The sequence below is a fragment of the Scomber scombrus genome, chromosome 10 (assembly GCF_963691925.1).
Source record: "Scomber scombrus chromosome 10, fScoSco1.1, whole genome shotgun sequence".
Taxonomy (NCBI): Eukaryota; Metazoa; Chordata; class Actinopteri; order Scombriformes; family Scombridae; genus Scomber; species Scomber scombrus.
Window position 1 is genome coordinate 13,607,434 of NC_084979.1, and position 19,724 is coordinate 13,627,157.

At 41.4% G+C, this 19,724-nt stretch overlaps 1 protein-coding gene across 1 annotated transcript in view; it reads right to left on the minus strand.

Moving 5' to 3' along the window:
- The window catches only part of clstn1 (calsyntenin 1), a 34,788-nt gene extending 26,548 nt beyond the window's left edge, over positions 1-8,240 (minus strand). Inside the window, exon 1 of the mRNA XM_062426893.1 lies at positions 8,119-8,240. Coding sequence (XP_062282877.1) covers positions 8,119-8,200 — 82 coding nt within the window. The 5' untranslated portion in view covers positions 8,201-8,240. The remainder of the gene's footprint in view (positions 1-8,118) is intronic.
- Positions 8,241-19,724: the final 11,484 nt, after the last annotated feature.

The window sequence follows — 19,724 nt, forward strand, 5'->3', positions numbered from 1 at the left end:
CATTCACATGGATACAAATACAAAGCCCCTTTATCGTAGCCCAGCCCTTTTATCGAACCTATACAGTTTGACCTGTTAACCGTGATGAAACACTTCCTGGGAGAATTTTAGGGCTACAATAGATCCTGGTAATCCTGAGATTCAACAGGACGCCTGTATGAAATCTCTCTCTCTCTCTCTCTCCCTCTGCTATGACATCTCTTCTTTATTAGGGGAAACGCTTGCCAAAGACTTTGCATGTGTCCAGCTACTGTATAACGCTCAATACTGCCATGCACTAAACTAAATAAGATGACTGTTCACATGCTATTGGTCACCCTGGGAGAACCAGAGAAATGCACCACAGCTGTACAGACTGTAGCAGCACCACTGCAGCAGATGATCAGCCTGTAATTATCAGATGAAGCCTGATAATGCCTGGGAACCTCCGAGGCATGTTGTGTAATAATGATGGTGCAGCCAAGTGTCAGGCCCGTGACGCGTGGTAGAGCCCTGCTGCAATCGATGTAGCTCATATATTTTATCTGATGGCCGACAGCCTGTGAGGCTTCAACTTCTTTGATTACATGCAAATGTGAAGCTCCACTATACTTCATTGTAAGGCTGATCTGCTACTAACACTTAACTCTATCTGCAACCATTTTATCACCTGGTGACTTGAGTGGTTATGTCCTCAGAGAGTATCACACAGTAAAAAAACAACAACTACTAAATTCACTGCAAACAGATCAACTTTATGTCTGTAAAAGTCAGATATTAAATGTAATGTCAGCATGTTTACAAACTTTAAATTATACACTGCACAGCTGGTGGACTAAAAATAGAGAATAATGAATCTTCACTCTGGTGCAAATGTCTGATTACCTAGAATAATTAATAAATTAAGTCAACTAACAAAACCTGCTGATCACAGACATTATTAAGTGGCAGCGTGGTCTACAAACAAACATTTGCAGGCTGTCTTATTATTGTCTGGGACTAAATAAAGCCTCTCTCTGTTGCCGGGTTGTTATTCATATTTGTCCATCAGCTGCAGCACTACGCTGAAGAAAGGAGAAGGGAGTGTCTGTGCACAGGCGACTGTCAGACCTTGAGTTGCTGCCAGGGAGATGGTCAAAAAAATATCGTTTGGGACATTTCAACAGCATAATAGCTGTAGCTGTTTTTAACAGAGTATGTGAGCAGTGACTGATTTTCACATTCTAGCTATGGACTGATTTTTAGCTGTTCAAAACAGGGTTGGGTCAGTCGCTGATGGCTAACAGTCATCGATTAGTGAGCCCTCTACCATCATGATTTAAAAGCCCCCTCACCACCACCAACAACAATACTGGGGCGCACCCTGACAAATACACACACACACACACACACACACACACACACACACACACACACACACACACACACACACACACACACACACACACACACACACACACACACACACACACACACACACACACACACACACACACACACACACCAATTTGGCCCGGATCAAATCTGCATGCCACACAGTCATGGTGCCACTCTCACTGATCAATATCTGCTCACGTTCGCTGGGCTGACTGTTTTTTTGTTTTTGTTTTTTAATTCACTGGTATATTCTGTACATACATCACTGTGACTAGTATTCAAAATATTTTCTATAATTAGAAGATCTGCTTAATGAGGTAGCTTAACCAGTGGCTCCAAAGAGGAAAAGTATTTAAAGTCCAGGTTAGTGGGTGAGGTTGGGCTTAAATGTGGAAAAAATATAAATGGTAATTCATGTCCAACATACAAACATACAAAAAGTATAAAAGAAAGTATAATAAACTTTATAGGAACTTCATAGGAGTAGCCCATGAGACGACCCCTCACCCGCAACGTTTCACTGTGGACATCATAGTGCACTAATCTGGTAGACATCAGCCAACCCTAATTCAAAACCTCTGTGTGTGCCTGAAGTCGTGTTTTCCTGAGAGACAGTTGTGTGTTCAACAACCACCACAGGGCTCCTTCAAGGGTGTTTAAAAAGGCCTTACTGTCCTTCAGACAGAAATATCCGGCAGAGACCAACAGAAACTACAGCCAAATAGGTGAAGGTATGTGACGCATGCAAATCTGGGCCAAGGAATGACTTCAATTATGCTGCTGAGTGGCTCTCGTGATTCTATGGAGCAGGAATAATCAATGGCCGACCTGCTCACGGTCTGAAACAGTGGGCACACTTCTCTGTTTGTCTTGCTTTACAAGCTCCTGAGCTTGTTGACGCAAGCCACCTCCATCACAGACTGGGGGGACTGTTCTAGGAAGCCTTAAAAACCCTGGAACCCCAGACCTCAGGGGCCTCCGCTCCCAAAACATCCCGCTCACACAGCAGAGCCTCTCAGTCTCCCTGCCAGGCAACAGCATTTTGTTTGTCCTCTACGCAATCACAACCGCCCAGCAGAGCGAACACACCCTCTGCGACCGTGGTGCTCCTCTGAAGAGGGGGTTGGGAGGCCGCGGAGCCTTGAATGCAACTCAATCATTTCTCTGTGTGACCGGCACAAAAGGGCCAGTGAGAGTGAAGAAGTGAGAGTGAGACGACCAGAGCTCAGCACAGGCGCTCGGGTGTAGATGACCTGCAGCTCTAAGACGGCAGGTAATGTCTCTGGTTACCTGTTTCCCATGAAGCCTGAATGTTAATGTGGACACGCCTACATGTGGAAAACTCTGCAGTGCCATTTTTCTACTGAAAGCAATGGGACTCAAGGGAGGAGGTATCAGCCCTATAAGCCACAGATGTTTGTTTCTCTGGTTAATGTTACACTCTCTTAATAAAAATAACCCGATTAGATAAACATCCTTCCCTATTACCTTCAGAGTTAAGGCATTTGATTTCAGTGTTGACATTATACTTAAGAATAGGGGATAATTTTTCAAATCTCACTGACATCCACAACATGTTTTACAAATTTAAGTAGTTTACTGCACTATTATCACCACAATATTCAGTGCTGCTTGTATTAAATCAGGTTATTGATAAAAACACATTTGACCAGGTTTTAATAATAGTGCAATAAGAGCATAAATTGATCAATCATATTGTTGTTTTCCTGTCTGCAGTTCCAGTGTACGGGGCACATGTCCGACCAGTGGCTCATGTGAACATAACTCCTTTCTTGGTGGCCGATACAGCTTCCCAGTCATCTGGCACGACTTAATATTCACAAACTGAATGACCCATTCTTGACAGTTCACTGACTCTATTCAGCCTGGCGAAGGCACCAATGAGATGGAAGTTACCATCGGCCCAAATTGGATCCAGTAATCTCATGGCCTATCTTTCCAGCACTTAATGGCAAATTACCAAATCGAAATGCTTCAACAACTTAGCGCTTTCTGGGGATTATCTCATATACACATTCTTGAGGGGCTTGAGTCGTGATCCTCCAAACAGTGACCACATTGTGACATGCTTAGTCAAGATCCCGACCCTGAAGTCTGGGCCTGAAAGCCCTTTGTTCCTCTGCAAAAAATATTCAAGAGTTAACTTTTAAGAACAGAGCCTCAGTGAAGGGCAAGTAAACTGTTATTCGGGCCAATACAGGGAAAAATATTTGGTAATATTCCATAAAATACTCACAAGGCAGTATTCAATTTTTAATCTCACTTTATAGCATTGCGGGTTTTGGTGTTAAGTTAGATGATGAGACAAAGAATGTGTGGTGAGGCTTTACTGAAGATAGCGCCACCGTGTGACCATTTACAACACATTCTCTTATGCTGTCATTACTCCTGAACCATAAGGTACAGAGGAAATTTGCTCCAGAATTAATGTTTCAATATTGTAGAAGGTATTGCTCATTTCCACCTAAACAGATTCTCCATTTTAGAAATGTAATATTGTAATATAGTTTTTGTCATTTCTACTACAAATTTCATCCAATCTCCTCCAAGTTTGATACATATTTGGCTGAGATTGAGTTTTCCTGTAATTGGATGGAAATATCTTGTAGGTGTTGATTATTTTACGTTGACTGTTTTAACTCTTGAATGTGTTGTGAAGCTGTTTTGATGACAAGTGCACATCATTCTCAACATTCCTGAACATTCGGGCGCGCAGGTGGTCGAGTGGTTTAGAGCGCATGCCATGTACGCAGCGGACCCCGGTTCGATTCCCGGCCGGCGGACCTTTCTGCATGTCACACCCCCCTCTCTCTCCCGTAATTTCCTGTCTCTCTACTTTCAAATAAAGGCGTCTATGCTAGAGAAAATCTTTAAAAAAAAAAAAAAAAAAAAAAACATTCCTGAACATTTGATGGCATTCATATAAAAAGGTGGTAACACAGTGTATTGATTCATAGTCATAACTCAGTGCAAAACTCATCCTCAACCAAAGTCCTAATATTCCCAGGCAGAATTTAGATGTTCTCCACAAATCATGGCTGCCATCATGCTAGCAGAATTAAAATGTTAAATTTTGAAGATCAGGCAATTTCGGCAAAAGTTGGCGGTCTCCTTTTTAGCAGCATGTTTTCAGTGACTAATGTTAAAGCCATGAAGCCATGTCGTGACAAGACAGTGTGCAATATGTGAAACAGATCACTGAACATCAAATAAAATGTGTTGTATCAATTAAAACCACCTGTAGAGACACGCTGACGACAGCTGACATTTTCCTTTTTATTTTACCATCTGACAGAAACCTGAAAAGTTAAACATGAAAGAAGACAAGAACCTGAACTGCTGGGACACTTAAGAGTCCCTTTCTCCCCCGATGGGATCATGTTTTTGGTCATTTGACATCACCCTGTTGACATTTAATGATGTTATTGAAGAAAAACAACTGTGTAAACTGACGCTGAATCATGGCAGTGACAGTGTTACTAGAGCTGCATGAGAGACAAACAATGCAGTCATTGTCTGCGCTGTGCATGCACATAGTTTCTGTTTGCCATAACAAAGCAAGATGCCAGACGTCACGCAGATATTTGCAGCTTAAAGGCTAAAATGGGATAAATCAAATTGTCCACCACAAATTGAGAATGTGAGCGTATTTATTTACTCGAGGTCAGCCAATGGCAGTCATATTAATGTTTTGGTTTCTGAGATGTTCTTATCAAAAGGCCTCTTTGGGATGAGAGTTTCATAAGTAGGTGCAAAGTTTCAACCAATATTGTTTTTTAAAGGCTGATATCAATAATCTTTTAAAAAGGGACAAGGCAGTTAAACTATGGCTGAAATCAATAGTAAAGTGATCGATTACCTGATATAAAAAACGTGACATGTCATACTCATTTTTCAAGTTAGAATACAAAAGACATTTTAGAGGAATTTATGAGTAAAGAAACTTAATTTCTATATTTATGTATTAGTTTCAAATTCTATTTTTATCAATAATCTTTTTAAGATGCCGTGATCAAGGAGGAACTTCAGAGGCATGGCAGATCAATGACCAATAAATTTAACTTCAAAACGAAAAATATTGACCTCATGTGTTGCACTAACCGGATCTGACGTGTAATTTTCAGTGGATCAATAGCAGACAACTCCAATGAATTAAAGTCCGGGAAAGAACATTTAACGGGTTATATGTAATATGTACCTCCTCTCAGCCATGTGAGGAGGGCGCATGTGTTAACTCAGCACTGCACAAAGCAGGCCATCCAATTTGTTCAACTAGAATTAGTTAATTCGATGATGAATGAGCCAAGAAACTTCCCAGCAGCCAGCTTTTCCTTTGTCTGGCTGTGTGTGCACAGAGGAAGCTCGTGCATCTCGACGGACCCTTATGTTTGCCTCCAGAACATGGGGACACGGCAGCAGCTGCTTGTGGTAACACAGAAAAACATAGATTACATGGGTGGGTCCTTGGGACCTTGAAAACGAATGATAAACACGATAACGGACAACACGAGAAACTCCAGAAGTTTCTATTGAATAGTTGTTTACAGCAGTGGACAAAAAAAACGAAGAGTTAAGAGCCTAAAAATGCTTTGAGGCTTCAACAGGCCTGCCACAGAATATCTGTGTGAGCCAGTTTTACACACACTGACATTTTTTCTTGCTGGCAGCATAATGAATCATATAGTGTAGGTAAGTGTTTTAAAACAAATCTTTTGAACGGATCCTTCAAGGTTTTTTTTGTTGCTGTGTCATCAGTGGCAAATGTGTGAGTGGGTTGAATATCTGAGGACCACAACATCGCTTTCCAATTCTAGTAAATTCACCCGAAAGTGCTGAAGCTCTACCAGAGTCCGTTTCTGTGGCGGTAACATCAAACCATTCATAAACATGTAGACCAGCACTGCAGAGTATTCTGAATATTTGCTTTCTCATCCACACCAAAGCTGTGCTGCAGGTGGCGAGGGGCGGTGCACAAAATAAACGAGCGACCTTTGGTTAATAAACGATAAGCCCTCCCCAAGATGGTGATTTCACAGGTTGACTTTGCTGATAAGAGCAGGAAAGTCGGCAGGTGTTGATCACAAACACACGTCTGGATAAACATTTTTAAAAAGCCATATTCACAGACTCCGGGACACGCTGCTAGCTGTTTCCTTTGAATTGATGGAAAAAAAGAAATAAAAGTTACTGCTTTGCAAATGGTAGCCTCCCAGTGCTGCGCATTCTCAGCTGTCTCACATGGCAACAAGACAAAATATGGCTGGATAAGAAGCCCCTGTGCAGTCTTTTATGACCACCTATATCCCTTTTATGGTTTTCTCACTGTGCATAAAAACGGGTGTAACGTTGAACACAGCACACACTGGACTCCAGCATTGGTAACTGCACAGCACATTCTGATACGTCCAGTGATCAGGGTTCAAAATTACCTTGTCCACCGGCCAAATGTTTAGTGAATGTTAAAATTTTAAAAGCCACTCAATAGCTTACCATTGTTTTGTTTTGTTCTTTTTGGCTGGTGAGTGAATCAAATCTATCAACCACTTGTATATTTTACCAGGATTTGGCTGAGATGACTGGTGCTAATTCTGTTCCCTGCCAGTGACTAACATGCACCTGCCTTTACACACCCTGAGACAGGAAGGTCACACTGGGCAGTCATGAGTCTTGACATTAAAAAGCAGTCTATAAAATCATGCAAACGCGGTATTCATATCTGAGCAGTGAGCTGCTGGAAGGAGGGAGGTGGACCGCCCTGCAGCAAAGAAAGGACTGCTTTCTTATTACAGGGTGTGATGGTGTCCATCGGTGACATTGTAAATAAAGAGGCTAGTTGCACTTCCAGTACTTATATAGTATCTGATCATAAGTAGGCCCTGATCTACTGAGGATTTTTTTTTTTTAACTAAAGCATGTGAACATAGCACATACATTTTAAATCCACCGACAAACTGGGGGCTGGTGAGGAGGATCTGCAATGCGTAGCCAACCAGGCTCCATCCTGGAGCGACCACAACGTTGTCAAACCAAGCATTAGGCCTAAGCTACTAATGGATAATAACGTGTGTGGTTTAATTAGACGATATCTAAAAAACAGATCCAAAGAAACATACCGTCACTCGTCTTTATTGGGTTTGCAGATATACTCAAATATTTTAAATACGAGATGAATACATGGTGTACCAGATGTGGTAGTTTTTTTTAATCCTACAAACTCTGCATAAAGTGAGAATATTTTTCATCTTAAATCTAACTATTAAAAGGCGACTAGAAGAGACCAGGATCAAAAATAGACTGAATGACAGAAAGAGGTCGTTTTGTGGCCTTGATATTATCTTCAAAGTAGACCAATCGGGGTATTTAATCCTTAGAATAAAATCTTGCAATCATCTAATAGCTGTAGTGACAAAATAATGTGTGATGTGTTGGCTTGTTTAAGGTTAAAATGGGCACAGAATAGCAGGGGTGCACTTGCTGCCTGCGGGATGACTACGCTGCATCCATCGGCTGCGGCTCCGGACCATCCCGGAGCAGGTTACTGACCGGGCATCCCTCAGGACCGCACAGCCCCGCTAACATCTCCCCGGTATCCTTCAGCGTCTCCGCACGAAAACAACCGCAACACTCAAGAGAGATGTCAGCTTTCAACATCGTATTTCCACAAAGACAACCACAAAGAAACCTGGCTGGCACGTAAGGACAGACAGAAACATTACGGGATACAAATCCCTGCTTAGTTACCTTTAGCTGCCTCCACCGCACATAATAGTCCGAGGACCAGTCCGACAGCGGATGCAAATTGTGTATTCCCTCGGAACCGCATCCCGACTTCGAGTTCAACCGCGGCGAAATAAAAGACGACCTTCTTCTTCCCTCGTAAGTCAGGCGAAATGTTTCTCTAACAAGAAAATTAAAATCCAGAAGATGAGTCCCGGTTACCACGGTAGCTCTAAGATGGCCGTCGTCGTCGCCGCCGCCGCTTTGCTCTCCCTTCAATCAGTGCTTCTCTCACAGGTTTGCAGCTTGCTGCGTTCGATGACTGTCGGAAATTTGTTAGACGCAATTTTTGCCATGATAGGTATTTATGTAATACCACACCACCAATCGAAACGGTAAACACACAATAGTAAATTATACTGAAGAAGGCGAGTGGACATTAACTTTGCTATAATAGGGTAACATCAAATGGGGATTTGACCTGCAAAAACCAAATGAAAGCACCGAGAAGCCCTTTATTTGACAGCTCTTTATCAGTCAGATCTTGAGATTTCCTATTTTAAACCACCAAACAAAACAAAACAAATGATACTATGAGTAAAAGCTCCTGCATTGAAACAGGTTTAACTACCAACTGGGCAAATTGGGCAACTAGCCGAGTCTCCCACCTTGTGTGTCAACTGATTTGTGTAAATCAAATATTTGAAGCTAAAGGACATTACTTGGCATGATGATGGCCCTAAATTGGGTCCTGCTTTGTTACTTGGTCATGTGGACATGTCTTTCATAGGGGATCATGCCAAAATGTAGGTCTGAAGACATTCAGATTTCAGTTTTGTGTTTAATATGTTACATATTTAAAAATAATGAAATTCCTGCACAGTAAATCTGGGGGCAAGGTTGTATTCCTACAAAAAACTATACACATTGCACAAAGGGAGAGGGTATCCCAGGGCCCAGCAGCTCATTTTTGCTCCGGAGCCCAGCAGCAAATAGTCCAGTCGTGCATGGGGATGATTTTGGCTTTCTCAAACCCTAGTTTCCAATATGAGATGAGATGAAATTATAACATATGCTTTCAAAACTCTAAAAGGATATTTCATATATCAATTGCATTCATTTTGTATTTAAGAAAACTAACATATTATACACAACAAGAAATATGACAGTTGCATTCATTACAAAAGCATCTATACTTGCAAAAAACACACCAAATATCAATGTTTTAATTTGACTGTATGCTGTGAAAACAACATAGAAATAAGCACAGTAGGGTTCTTCATTCATCATCATTTTCACCCTAGGAAAGTCTGATATGTTGCATTTTATGAATATATGGGAATGACGTCTATATTTCAAAACAAAACAAAAAATATGCTGGTCAAACAAAGTATTACATTTATATATACCTTTGTCATATGTTCTAATATCTTAAGTGATGGAAGGTTTCCTGTTCCGAAATGTTGGACTACTGGTTTTCCTTTGTTATAATTATGTCTTCTGTGTACATTTTGTATGTACAGTTTTAAGGATACTAAATTATAAAACTGAAGTTTGTTTTTTTCCGCTCCTATTCTCTAAAACAAAACGGTCAACAAAAACAACAAAACTCTAGTACTGAAGTCTTTTCAATTCAGAGCTACAACCGAAGTTTTAAACAATCGGAGCTCAAGAGGAGAACCTGAAGGCAACATGAGTCCAACGATGGCCGGTGACGTCAATACTGTTATTGTGGGAGCATGCAGCTAGTTTAACACAGACGGCTAAACTAAGACCGGGGGCGGGGGCCAAATGCCTTCTGGTGCTACAAAGAGGGTGTGTGGATAGTACCCAGTGATCATCATAATGTGAAGTGCATGACCAAATTCAACACAACACTTAGAGATACAGCTCAAGGAGCAACGAGGACCATCCAAGCTTTCTTTTTGCCGGAAGACAACAACACATTTGCAATTTAATTGTAAATGTGTTCAACCCATGGTTATACAGGCTGTGTCAATAGTTGTTGAAGATGTAAGTATCAGTTGCCCCAGTTGCCTCAAAGGGTTGGACAGATCCACAGGATGCACAGGAGGCGAAACCCATAAGAGAGTATGCTGCCTGGAGGCCCTGGCTGGATAATCCAGGCATGGTGAAATGTATATTTTAACAAATTACTCTACCAGAATGTGTCAAACTGAAAAGTGTGAAACTGCTCAGAAGCCAAAGAGTTGTTTAATCCTTTAGCCCAGATAGGCAAGATGGGAATTGTAAATCTGAGGTACATCCGTGTTTAAGTTTCGCCCCTTAGTTTGGTTCCACGGAATGAATTTTAGAAAAAGTCATCCACTGTGAAAGAGACTTGTACAGCATTCATTGAGCATTTATTTAACCACTATCCTCACCCTGCAGAACAACTACAGAACAACAAGTGCATGTTAATGTGAGACTAGCAAGGCCTTCAATTGCTAATGTGGGTGGGGGCTGCGATCTAATCAACACCCTCTGATATAGATAGCACAGCTACGGAGAAGAGGAGGCACTACAATCAGAGAGTGACTTATGAGCATCTGCATCACTTTTTTGCATATCATCAAACAACCTTGATACTGCTAGTCACACACAATCAAATTCCAATTGCCATATTACTGGCTCATATTAAAAAGTTAATTTATAATGTAATGCTCTGATGTGAGTGTGTACATTATAATGCATTAAAAAAACAATGTTGCATGAATAAATGCCAACCATTAGACCTCAGTCCAGCCTAAATAGCAGCAATTATCATAGAAAAACAGCAGAGAATGGACATAGCTGTGTGGGGCCACAATTAAGTGGAGAGTCTATAAACAAGGACAGTCTATGGCCATCCGAGCAGCAGCACTGAGCCGAAGCACAATGACTGTTTGTTTCCACTTTGGCAAGACATGAAGTGGCCGAGAGAAAGTGGGAGCCCCCCTCCCCCCGAGCACCCCCCACCCCACTTCACAGATGTCCAGCACACTGGGGAAGGCACAGAGTGGCCATTATCATTCTCCTGGAGGACAATAGGTAAAGGCAATAGAGGGGTTTGGTGGATTAGGTGTGAGACATCAGTGAATTATCAGAGAGGTGTTACTTCCTCCAGACCACCTCACCCACTGCTGTGAGTGACTGCTACTATTCAGGGGTTTCCATGACTGTTGATGGCTTGTTTGCTGTGAAAGCAGGCTTACTGGTGATCGCTTGTACTCAATCATTTGCACATTGTAGAGAGGTCTTTGATTGTAATGCAGTTTTAGAAGATAACAAGTGTTTTCTCACCACGCAACGGAGTTGTAGGCTTCAAAGTGTTGTTTGTGTATGCTCAGACTCTTCTAGGAGTAAGTGATAAAGTTTGAGTTTTACCTGTATTAATGGCATTGATACAGGTTTGATATGCGTTGATTCAGACTGAAATGTTTCAACAATTAGCAATTGTCATGAAGATGATGGATTGTCATTAAAATTTCTACAATATTTATGTACCCTTCAGATTTCATTATAAAAGCTGTAATGATTCAGTCTTTCCATCCATCTATTGCACTATCATCAGGTCAACATTTTTATTTATCTATTACTTTTTCCTTTAAAGACCACATATTTTCAAAACTAGTGATTGTATAAAATCAAACTATTTCCCATCAGCCTCAGCTGCACTTTGTGTACCTGCTAACATGCCTTCAGGTAAGCGTTGACGATAGATAGACTGTTTTGTTCTGACTTTGCCACCCATCTCACAGACTGAGCTCACTTCTCGAGCCCCGAGACAAGGATTTGGGGATTAGATACACCACATTATCATGGTCGAAGGTCATGAATGCCTCATGGCTGCTCATACTATTAAAAATCCTTCCACCTGAGTGTATATCCTTCTGCCTCAGTTATACACTCTGCCAGTGTGGACAGAGGGCTCGGCTGGGGGTTGGACATTTTCAGTAAAAATCATGTTGTTGGAGACATTACTGTTGGCTGCAATCATGGTGGGTGGTTGGCAGCAGACAGAGCGTGAAAAAGACTTCAAATCAATCAATCAATCAATCAATCAAAACAGTTGTGACTATTAGGCAGCACAGCATCTTAATATTCTCTTTCCTGTCTTGTGTCTAGACTGCATCTTGTGTCATTAACTACAGCAGTTGTTGGTGCCTCAACTACCAGAGGATGTAGGAAATCCATTTTCTGTTTTGTTTTCCTTAAAGCACAGATGGCTCAGATTGTGATTGTTTGGAGAGCCTAAAGCTTTTCATAATGACTTTCTTACATGTGATTTTATATTAATGATGTGTGCATACCAAATTATTTGTTACTTTTTACAGAAAGGAGCAGCATACTTTTGGGAACATATTTAATTGTCCAAGGAAAAGATCTCTGCATGCCAATTAGCCATTCTTTTTTTATTCATCTCAATTATCTTATCTATTCTTTCTTTTCTATTATCAAAAATATATATCCCACCAAACCTGAATATGTGTCGCCTCATAAATTCATAATTATTCATTTCAGTGCATCTTTTTGTTGAAAGATTCATTTTATATACAGCAAGACTTCAATCTTTTTTTTCTGTTTCAGTAGAGACGTCTCTTTGACTTTGCTCATGAATACATTTTTTAAATCCTTGGTTCGGGGGGAAATTAAATCTCAGTTCAGAAGTTCCGGATGTTATCAAGTTTTTTTCACATTCAATTTTAAAGCCAATGGGCCTGTATGTGCAGGATTCTGGCAACAAATCACACAGGGAACTGAAACCGTGCACCTTTAAAGCTGTCTTTCTGTCTAATTCATACATTCACCACGGGGAACATTTAAAACTCACCCTCAGTGATTGGTTCTCTTCTACTTAAGTTGCTCTCATTTATCTTCATCGTCATTTACTAACCAGCAGCTCTTCTGCCATGCAGCTTATGTGTACACTCTTGCACTATGAATGTCCCGACAACGCACTGTCACTTATCTTTTTTCTAACTAAACCCAGCCTCATTCATTAGAGGCAATATTACAATTCCTGTCAGTGCTTCAGGCAAGTTTTGCAGTACACCTCATGAGACAAGAAATCTATTTATTTCCCTGTTTCATTTTTTCATTTCCATATTGATGCTATGCACAATCCTGCTCGTCTATTTTGGTTTTTGAACAAAGAAGGTGTTGGAAGAAATGTTTTCTGATGTTGTCTGACAGCCGTGATCTATATACCATACCTTCAGTATGCACTTTTTCAATCACAATGTCCTCATCAAGACTTTTACAAAATCCTTCAAAGCCTTGTAATGTTGTGTCACTGTTTGGCTTGTGAAGTAGTCCCTGGGTATTCTATGGCCTTTTTGATTATCAACAGCCAGCAGTTTCAGCTGTCTCTCAGGCCCCATTGTTACTGATATAAGGCGAGAACACTAAAAAACACATGGCAAGAGTGAGTGGGAATCTGACAGATGGAGGCCTGATAACCTCACAAAATACTTCACTCCTTTAAAGGGCTCAAGGACCTTGCAGATTAAGTTTTCAAGCAGCACTTTCAGTCACATCCATATTCATGAGAGTAATATTTGGGTTTTATCACTGATAATAGCTGTCAAAACATGTTTCATTTGGTTTGCATTCATAATGTACATCTGAAACAGAGTATGCCATCAACGCTCATTAATGAATATGTCTCCATTTGCCACCCGTTTGTGGTAGATTCCTCCAGATGGGCATCAAGTTGCTCAGAGGAGTATTTGGTGCCATGCCTTTGATGTTCTTGTTTTAAGACCTTGACCCATGACCCCCACAGAAGGACACCTCTGACATACCGCAGGGAGGGTTCATTCTGAGGGTCAAGCCGATGTCCCACTCTCACCTCCTTGGCTTTATTGCCTCAGAGAATTTAGAGGCGGAGTACTGACATGGCTGTCACAACGAGTCCAATCAGTCATCTGTGATAAGCAGGGTCTATTGGTTCCCTAGAGACTCCAATTTTGAACACTGAAAATTAAGACTCTGGGGATAGCAGCCGATGAATATAGACATGTGGGATGTTGTGAAGTTGTTGCTTTTAAAATAGTAAGTAAAGTGTAGCAGCAACAAAATTGCATATACCTCCTGTAGATGTCTTCATAGTCATCAACTCCTTCATTTTCATTTAACAGACATTGAAAAAGCATTTGCATAAATTCACCCACACTCCAGATAAAGCTAATAACACAGACCCAAGACACATTACCACCCTTTATTGAAACCCCCAAGTCGAGACAGGTCTCTGATTAAAATCTGCGTCACTGTGTTTGTATATATGGGAAAACCTGTTGTCCAGACAGCGGAATTGAGCAGTCTGCTCCCTCATTACTCTTGAAAGAGGCTCATATAGCGAGTGGGTGATATTAAAGTGGAGGAGGTTAAAAATGGCTTGGAGCCAGTGCATGGCAGGCTCTATGTCTCTGACCAAGTGTGCAGCACGGTTGGGAGAAAGATGACCCAAATGCTGAAACTCAAATATCTGGTAAAATATATCATAACAAGGCATGTCTGAGAAAAATCTAAAAGAGTTCAAAACAGTTTGTAAAGGAGAGGCATCACATGCAAAATTAATTCAGTCCCTCCTCCTCATTTTCTTTAAAGTATTGAAGAGTTAACTACTTTCTATCTTTCTCAGATAGTATTCCACATTTAATTTCAGACTTTTAAAGCCAGAATATTCCCCTCAGCCCATTTTGAGTTCATTTGTGTCTCACAATGGTTATTTGCTCTCTCCCTTCTCTCCAGCATCCGATCCTCTCCTGTGACATAAAGCTAGAGTTGACCTCTAGCCTGTGGGGGAGTACACACTCATAAACAGCTAAATCTGCTGTTGAGACATTAAGAGGGTAAATCACAGATATTAGGGTCTCAGCAGCCAGATTGGTTATAGTGTGGTTCAGGTCCCATTATGGTGTTTCTATCGTGCTCCCTAGATGCTCATAATTATGCTGTTAGCCAGCTATTAACTGAGATCAGTGATCGTTAACTGGCCAGGTCAGCACTGCAGATGGGGAGCAATTGAAATACCCCTGTTTATAGACAGCATCAGTTTGTGATTCCCCTGCTGAAAAAACCTGCAGGGTCCGGAAATGACTTTGAGCTTTGATAAATATGACACATGATCCTCAGGCTTGTCGTGTGTGATTATTTAAGTCTTTTAGCCTCGACTTAAAAAGTCCCTTGCCAAGCTTATCAGAATCCACACTGTGTGACTACTCAGGAAGGTGGAAAGCCACTCCTAATGCATCCATTTGGTTAATTGTGTTAATTCATTATAGATCTTGTTGAGCTTGACAAAGATCTGACTCTTGTCCAAGTTAAACATCTAGTGATGCACTTACTGATTACACTGTTAGACTGCATTGTCTCAATGCACCATGGCATAGTCACGGATTGACTGATTAGATTTATTTGATGATTACAAATCCACCGTGACTCTGCACAACTAAATTCATTGATGAAAACACAAGATGCATAATGGATTATTTCGACTGTAGTCCCTTAACAACAAACAACAAACTATATAGGCAGAAACAGCAGACAACATGCAAAAGTGGAATGGCAAAGCTTGCTTACAAGTTTTATAGCTCTCTCTAGATTCTTTAATGAAACAAAAAAACTCAATGTCCACTTTTTGTGGGAGCTTTAGACCTTATCACATGCTCTTCACCAGCAGTTTGCTCAGTTGTCATGGAGACAGTTTGTAACCTTGTGTTTCTCATGTGTTGCTGTAGTCCCGCTCAGGCTGTTTTCCCTGCTCACCTGTTAAGTGTTTAGTCTCGTTAGCCATGCCCTGGTTGTTGCCTTCTACACTCTCGTTGTCTTCCTTGTTTACAAATCCTAGTGTTCCCCTCCTTTTCCACTGCCTGCCCCACCCCAGCTGCATCTTCTTTTGTCTAGTTTCTTGTGTATTTATACCTGTCTGTTCTTTGAGTTCTTGTCAGAAATCGGAGACTGACGGAAGCAAAGAGTCTGGGATGGAGATGGCAGAAATGGTGTCAGAGCAAGAATAAGAGAGCGAACTTGAAAATGAGGATATGAGAGGGTTTGACAATAATAGAAGAATTTGCGTTTCAATAGATTCCAGTGAGCAAGTGAGGAAAAAGGGATTGCATCTTGTTGGAATGGTGGCGGTGACAAGAATGGATGGCATTTTCAAGAATCCACACAACGTTGGAGAGTTTTTTAAGGGAAAAGTCAGAGCTGTAAGGTCGATCAAGACAACTAGAAGTGTTCATAATGGATTGTGTATCTAAACATCAGGGATTTAAAACTCTGAACATTGGTATATAAATATCATAATGGTGTGGAATGTTTTCGAGTTAGACCAGAGGACAAAAATGAAACAGGATTCATATAAGTCACATGCCACTGTATGTAGATTTGGAGTTGTTTAAGGATGTTGAAGGTGTGTTAGAAGCAAGAAGAATGAAAAAATTCAGATAAGGGAAAAAAAGAGGAGAGTAAGTCGATTTGTTTGATCATTGCATGAGAAGTACTGGAGAGAGTGTACCTGGATAATGTGTGCTACAAGGTAATTTTTCTGCTGTGGATATGCATATGGACATGATGCTGCAGTGTGTAGAGGGGTAAGAAGATGTGGAAGATGTTAGAAGAAAACTGCAAAATAAAAGCAAAGCAAAGAACAAGCAAAGTGCCTGCACTGCTAGGAGAACCACCATGCAGGGTCAACACATTGTTCAAAAAAGACTGAAGGAGTAAAAGTGAGTAAAATTCAAGCAGAGAGGGGAATGTCTTACACTAAAACTGACAGTAGAAAGAAATGATGAGATGGTGACAGTACAAAAGGAACCGGAGCAGAAAACAAATAGAGCTGAACAAAATAGCTACATGGACAAGAAAGGCTTTCTGGCATTCATTGTCATGGTTATCATTTGTGCTGTTGAAATAAAGGGAGAGTCAGAAAGGATTAAGATGATGTTGGATGCTGCCAGGATATTCTTGAATATTGTAGATATTTCTGGACAGGACCAGGATGTAACGCTGAGGGGCGGATTTTCACAAACTCAGGCTTTTGGGTCTGGATTATAGAATGGACAATGTTATGAATGGGAGCACTTTAGGTGAACGCTATAAATAGTCTACACAGTAGAACTGATAAAATCCAATTGTTGTCAAAAATGCACCCAAAATATGTTTGGCAGCCACCTATAAACAAAAAAAAGAAGAAGAAAAAAAATTGCCTGTCCTGTCGGCTGCTGTTAGCTCCACAGTGCCACAGGGTCTCTGCTGCCCACTGCCACAAAGATTCAGCCTGCTTCACAGTCAGCTAACCAGCCTGTGGGTCTTGGGCTTGCATCTGGGACTGCATGCCTCCAGTCTACCTGTATCCCTGAGTCAGCCAGCCTCCTGTCTGATCATGCCCTTCCAAGTCCAGACACAGACACTGTCAACAGTACAAACTTGCAAAAGCAAGAAAAGAGTCCGCACATTGCAGCTCAACGCTCAGATGTGCAGGGCAAACATCACTGGTGGTATCCTATTAAATCTACCTGCATTGGGGAGCTCCAGTGTGTGGACTTTTTTCTTGCTTTTACATATTTATTATTTGGTCCAGCACCTGCTTTCTTTCTCTGGATGTGCATGTCTACCACAAACTTTTTTAGCAGTACAAACTTGCTATGTTCAGCTGTGAGTGCCTACAGTAGGAGGCTTTTGGCGTACCAAGAGACATTTTACTTGATTGAAGAGCCAGGATGTTTTAGTCTCTTCGCTGCCATCTGGAAGACCAGTCCAGAGGTGGACCAGAAGGTGGGTACTTTTGGGTGGAAAGTGTCTTTCTTCCCTGTTCTTCCCAGGCCCACCGTTTCAGCCTCCTGTGTTTCCTAGGGGTCCCCTGGTTCCTCCTTGGAGCAGCCAAGCAGCAGCTTCCAGCCTTGCCATCAGGCCCTGGTTCCCAACCTTCTGTGCAAGCACCAGCCCTAGCAGCTGCCCCAGCCTCCTGAGCCAATGCTTAAGCACTCTCCTGTCCATGCTAAGCTGCAACAACCTCCTGTTCCTGAGTTGCAGCTGTGTTTCAGCAGCTTCCTGTTTTCCTGGCTCCTCAGGCAGCACCCACGACTTCCTCCCAGAGCTTCAGAAGTTGGCCACCTTTGCCAATGAACTCAAGCTGATAGCCCCTGCCGACTCCCAACCAGACCCCAGTTGGCACTCTCAGCCAACCCCCCGGTCAGACCTCCCAGACTGTCAGTCAGCCATCTTTGCATGTCAGCCAGTTCTGTGTTTGTCTTCATCTGCCACTAATCACAGTCTGGTAAAATGTTTTTCTTCAGTTCCTGTTGCTTTATTGTTGTCTCTGCACTTGCCTGCATAACTTTGACATATTGTTGTCACCATGACATTCCCGGGCAACCAGTGAGACTCCAGAAGTCACAGCGCCCTGTAAAACCAAAAATTGTTGTTTTTACGCTTTGGTTTTTAAAGAAGACAGAATGTGTTAATTAGTGTGCAAATGTTGGTTGGCATATTTTGTTACTCTAAGACAGAGTCAGTAGGGGTGGAAAATATGACAAAATTTGTTTCTGATCTAATACCATGTAATATATTCACTAATATCCATGCAGAAACAGATAGTGATACTGGTAATCATAATGCCATGCCCCATAATTAATAGTCTACTCCTCAATACATTTTCATTGCCACTGAGCTATTTGCCAAACTGGTCTTTTTTTGACAGTTATATTTATTACTTAATCACATGCATGTCAAAACACAGGACAGCTTTCAGTAATGAATAACTAATGCTTATTATGTTAATTCTCTAACCTAGCAAGCTGAAATGTTAACCATCTATACTGTCTGAAATAATCAACATGTGTGCATGGATAGAACATGCTTTACTAACCAAATCACAAGTCATAAAGATACTTATGTACAAAGTCTATGTCTTTTAATACAATATGTGTGTCAACTGAAAGAAGCCCTCTCAGTAATATTCAGCCATTGCTGTACATCACAGTACATGTCAACGCAGAATTGATTCAGTATGTGTGTATTCATATAGCAGGATAGATGTTTTGCAGAAATAAATCCCATGGTGCATTAGAGCCAGCATCCACTGTGACCTCACATGATGAGGAGGCAGGAGATTTTGGCTGCTGCATGTTAATGGAGGATTAAGGTATTATTTAGTTATAGGACCATCTCTCTTTCTTGCTCTCTCTCTTTCTACATGACCTTTCAATTATAGATTGTTGACTCTCTCCTCTCATCTCTCCTCTCATATCTCCCCTTCTTCCCCTCTTCTGTCTTATATCTTCCAACACAAAATCCCTCACGACAATTGCATGCACTAATAAACACACGTACACATACAAACACCTTCTGGTCTTCTCTCTCCCCATCCCCTGTCCCTCCTCTGTTTCTCCCTGGTCTTCATTTTAAAATGCCAGGTGCTAGCTGCAGTGTCAGCAGGGGTGAATGGGGAAGGTAATTCATGCCGTGCTGTCACACAGGCTGGAGGTAAGCGAGGAGCTCAAAGGCATCAATAATCCAGCACCTCTCCCTGCACTAACGACAGCACGGTCTCATTAAACACTGCCTGCTCCTCATACTGCCATATTTGTACAGTTGGAGCTCAGATTAAGATGAATGGGAAATCTCTGAACATGCATCGGCCC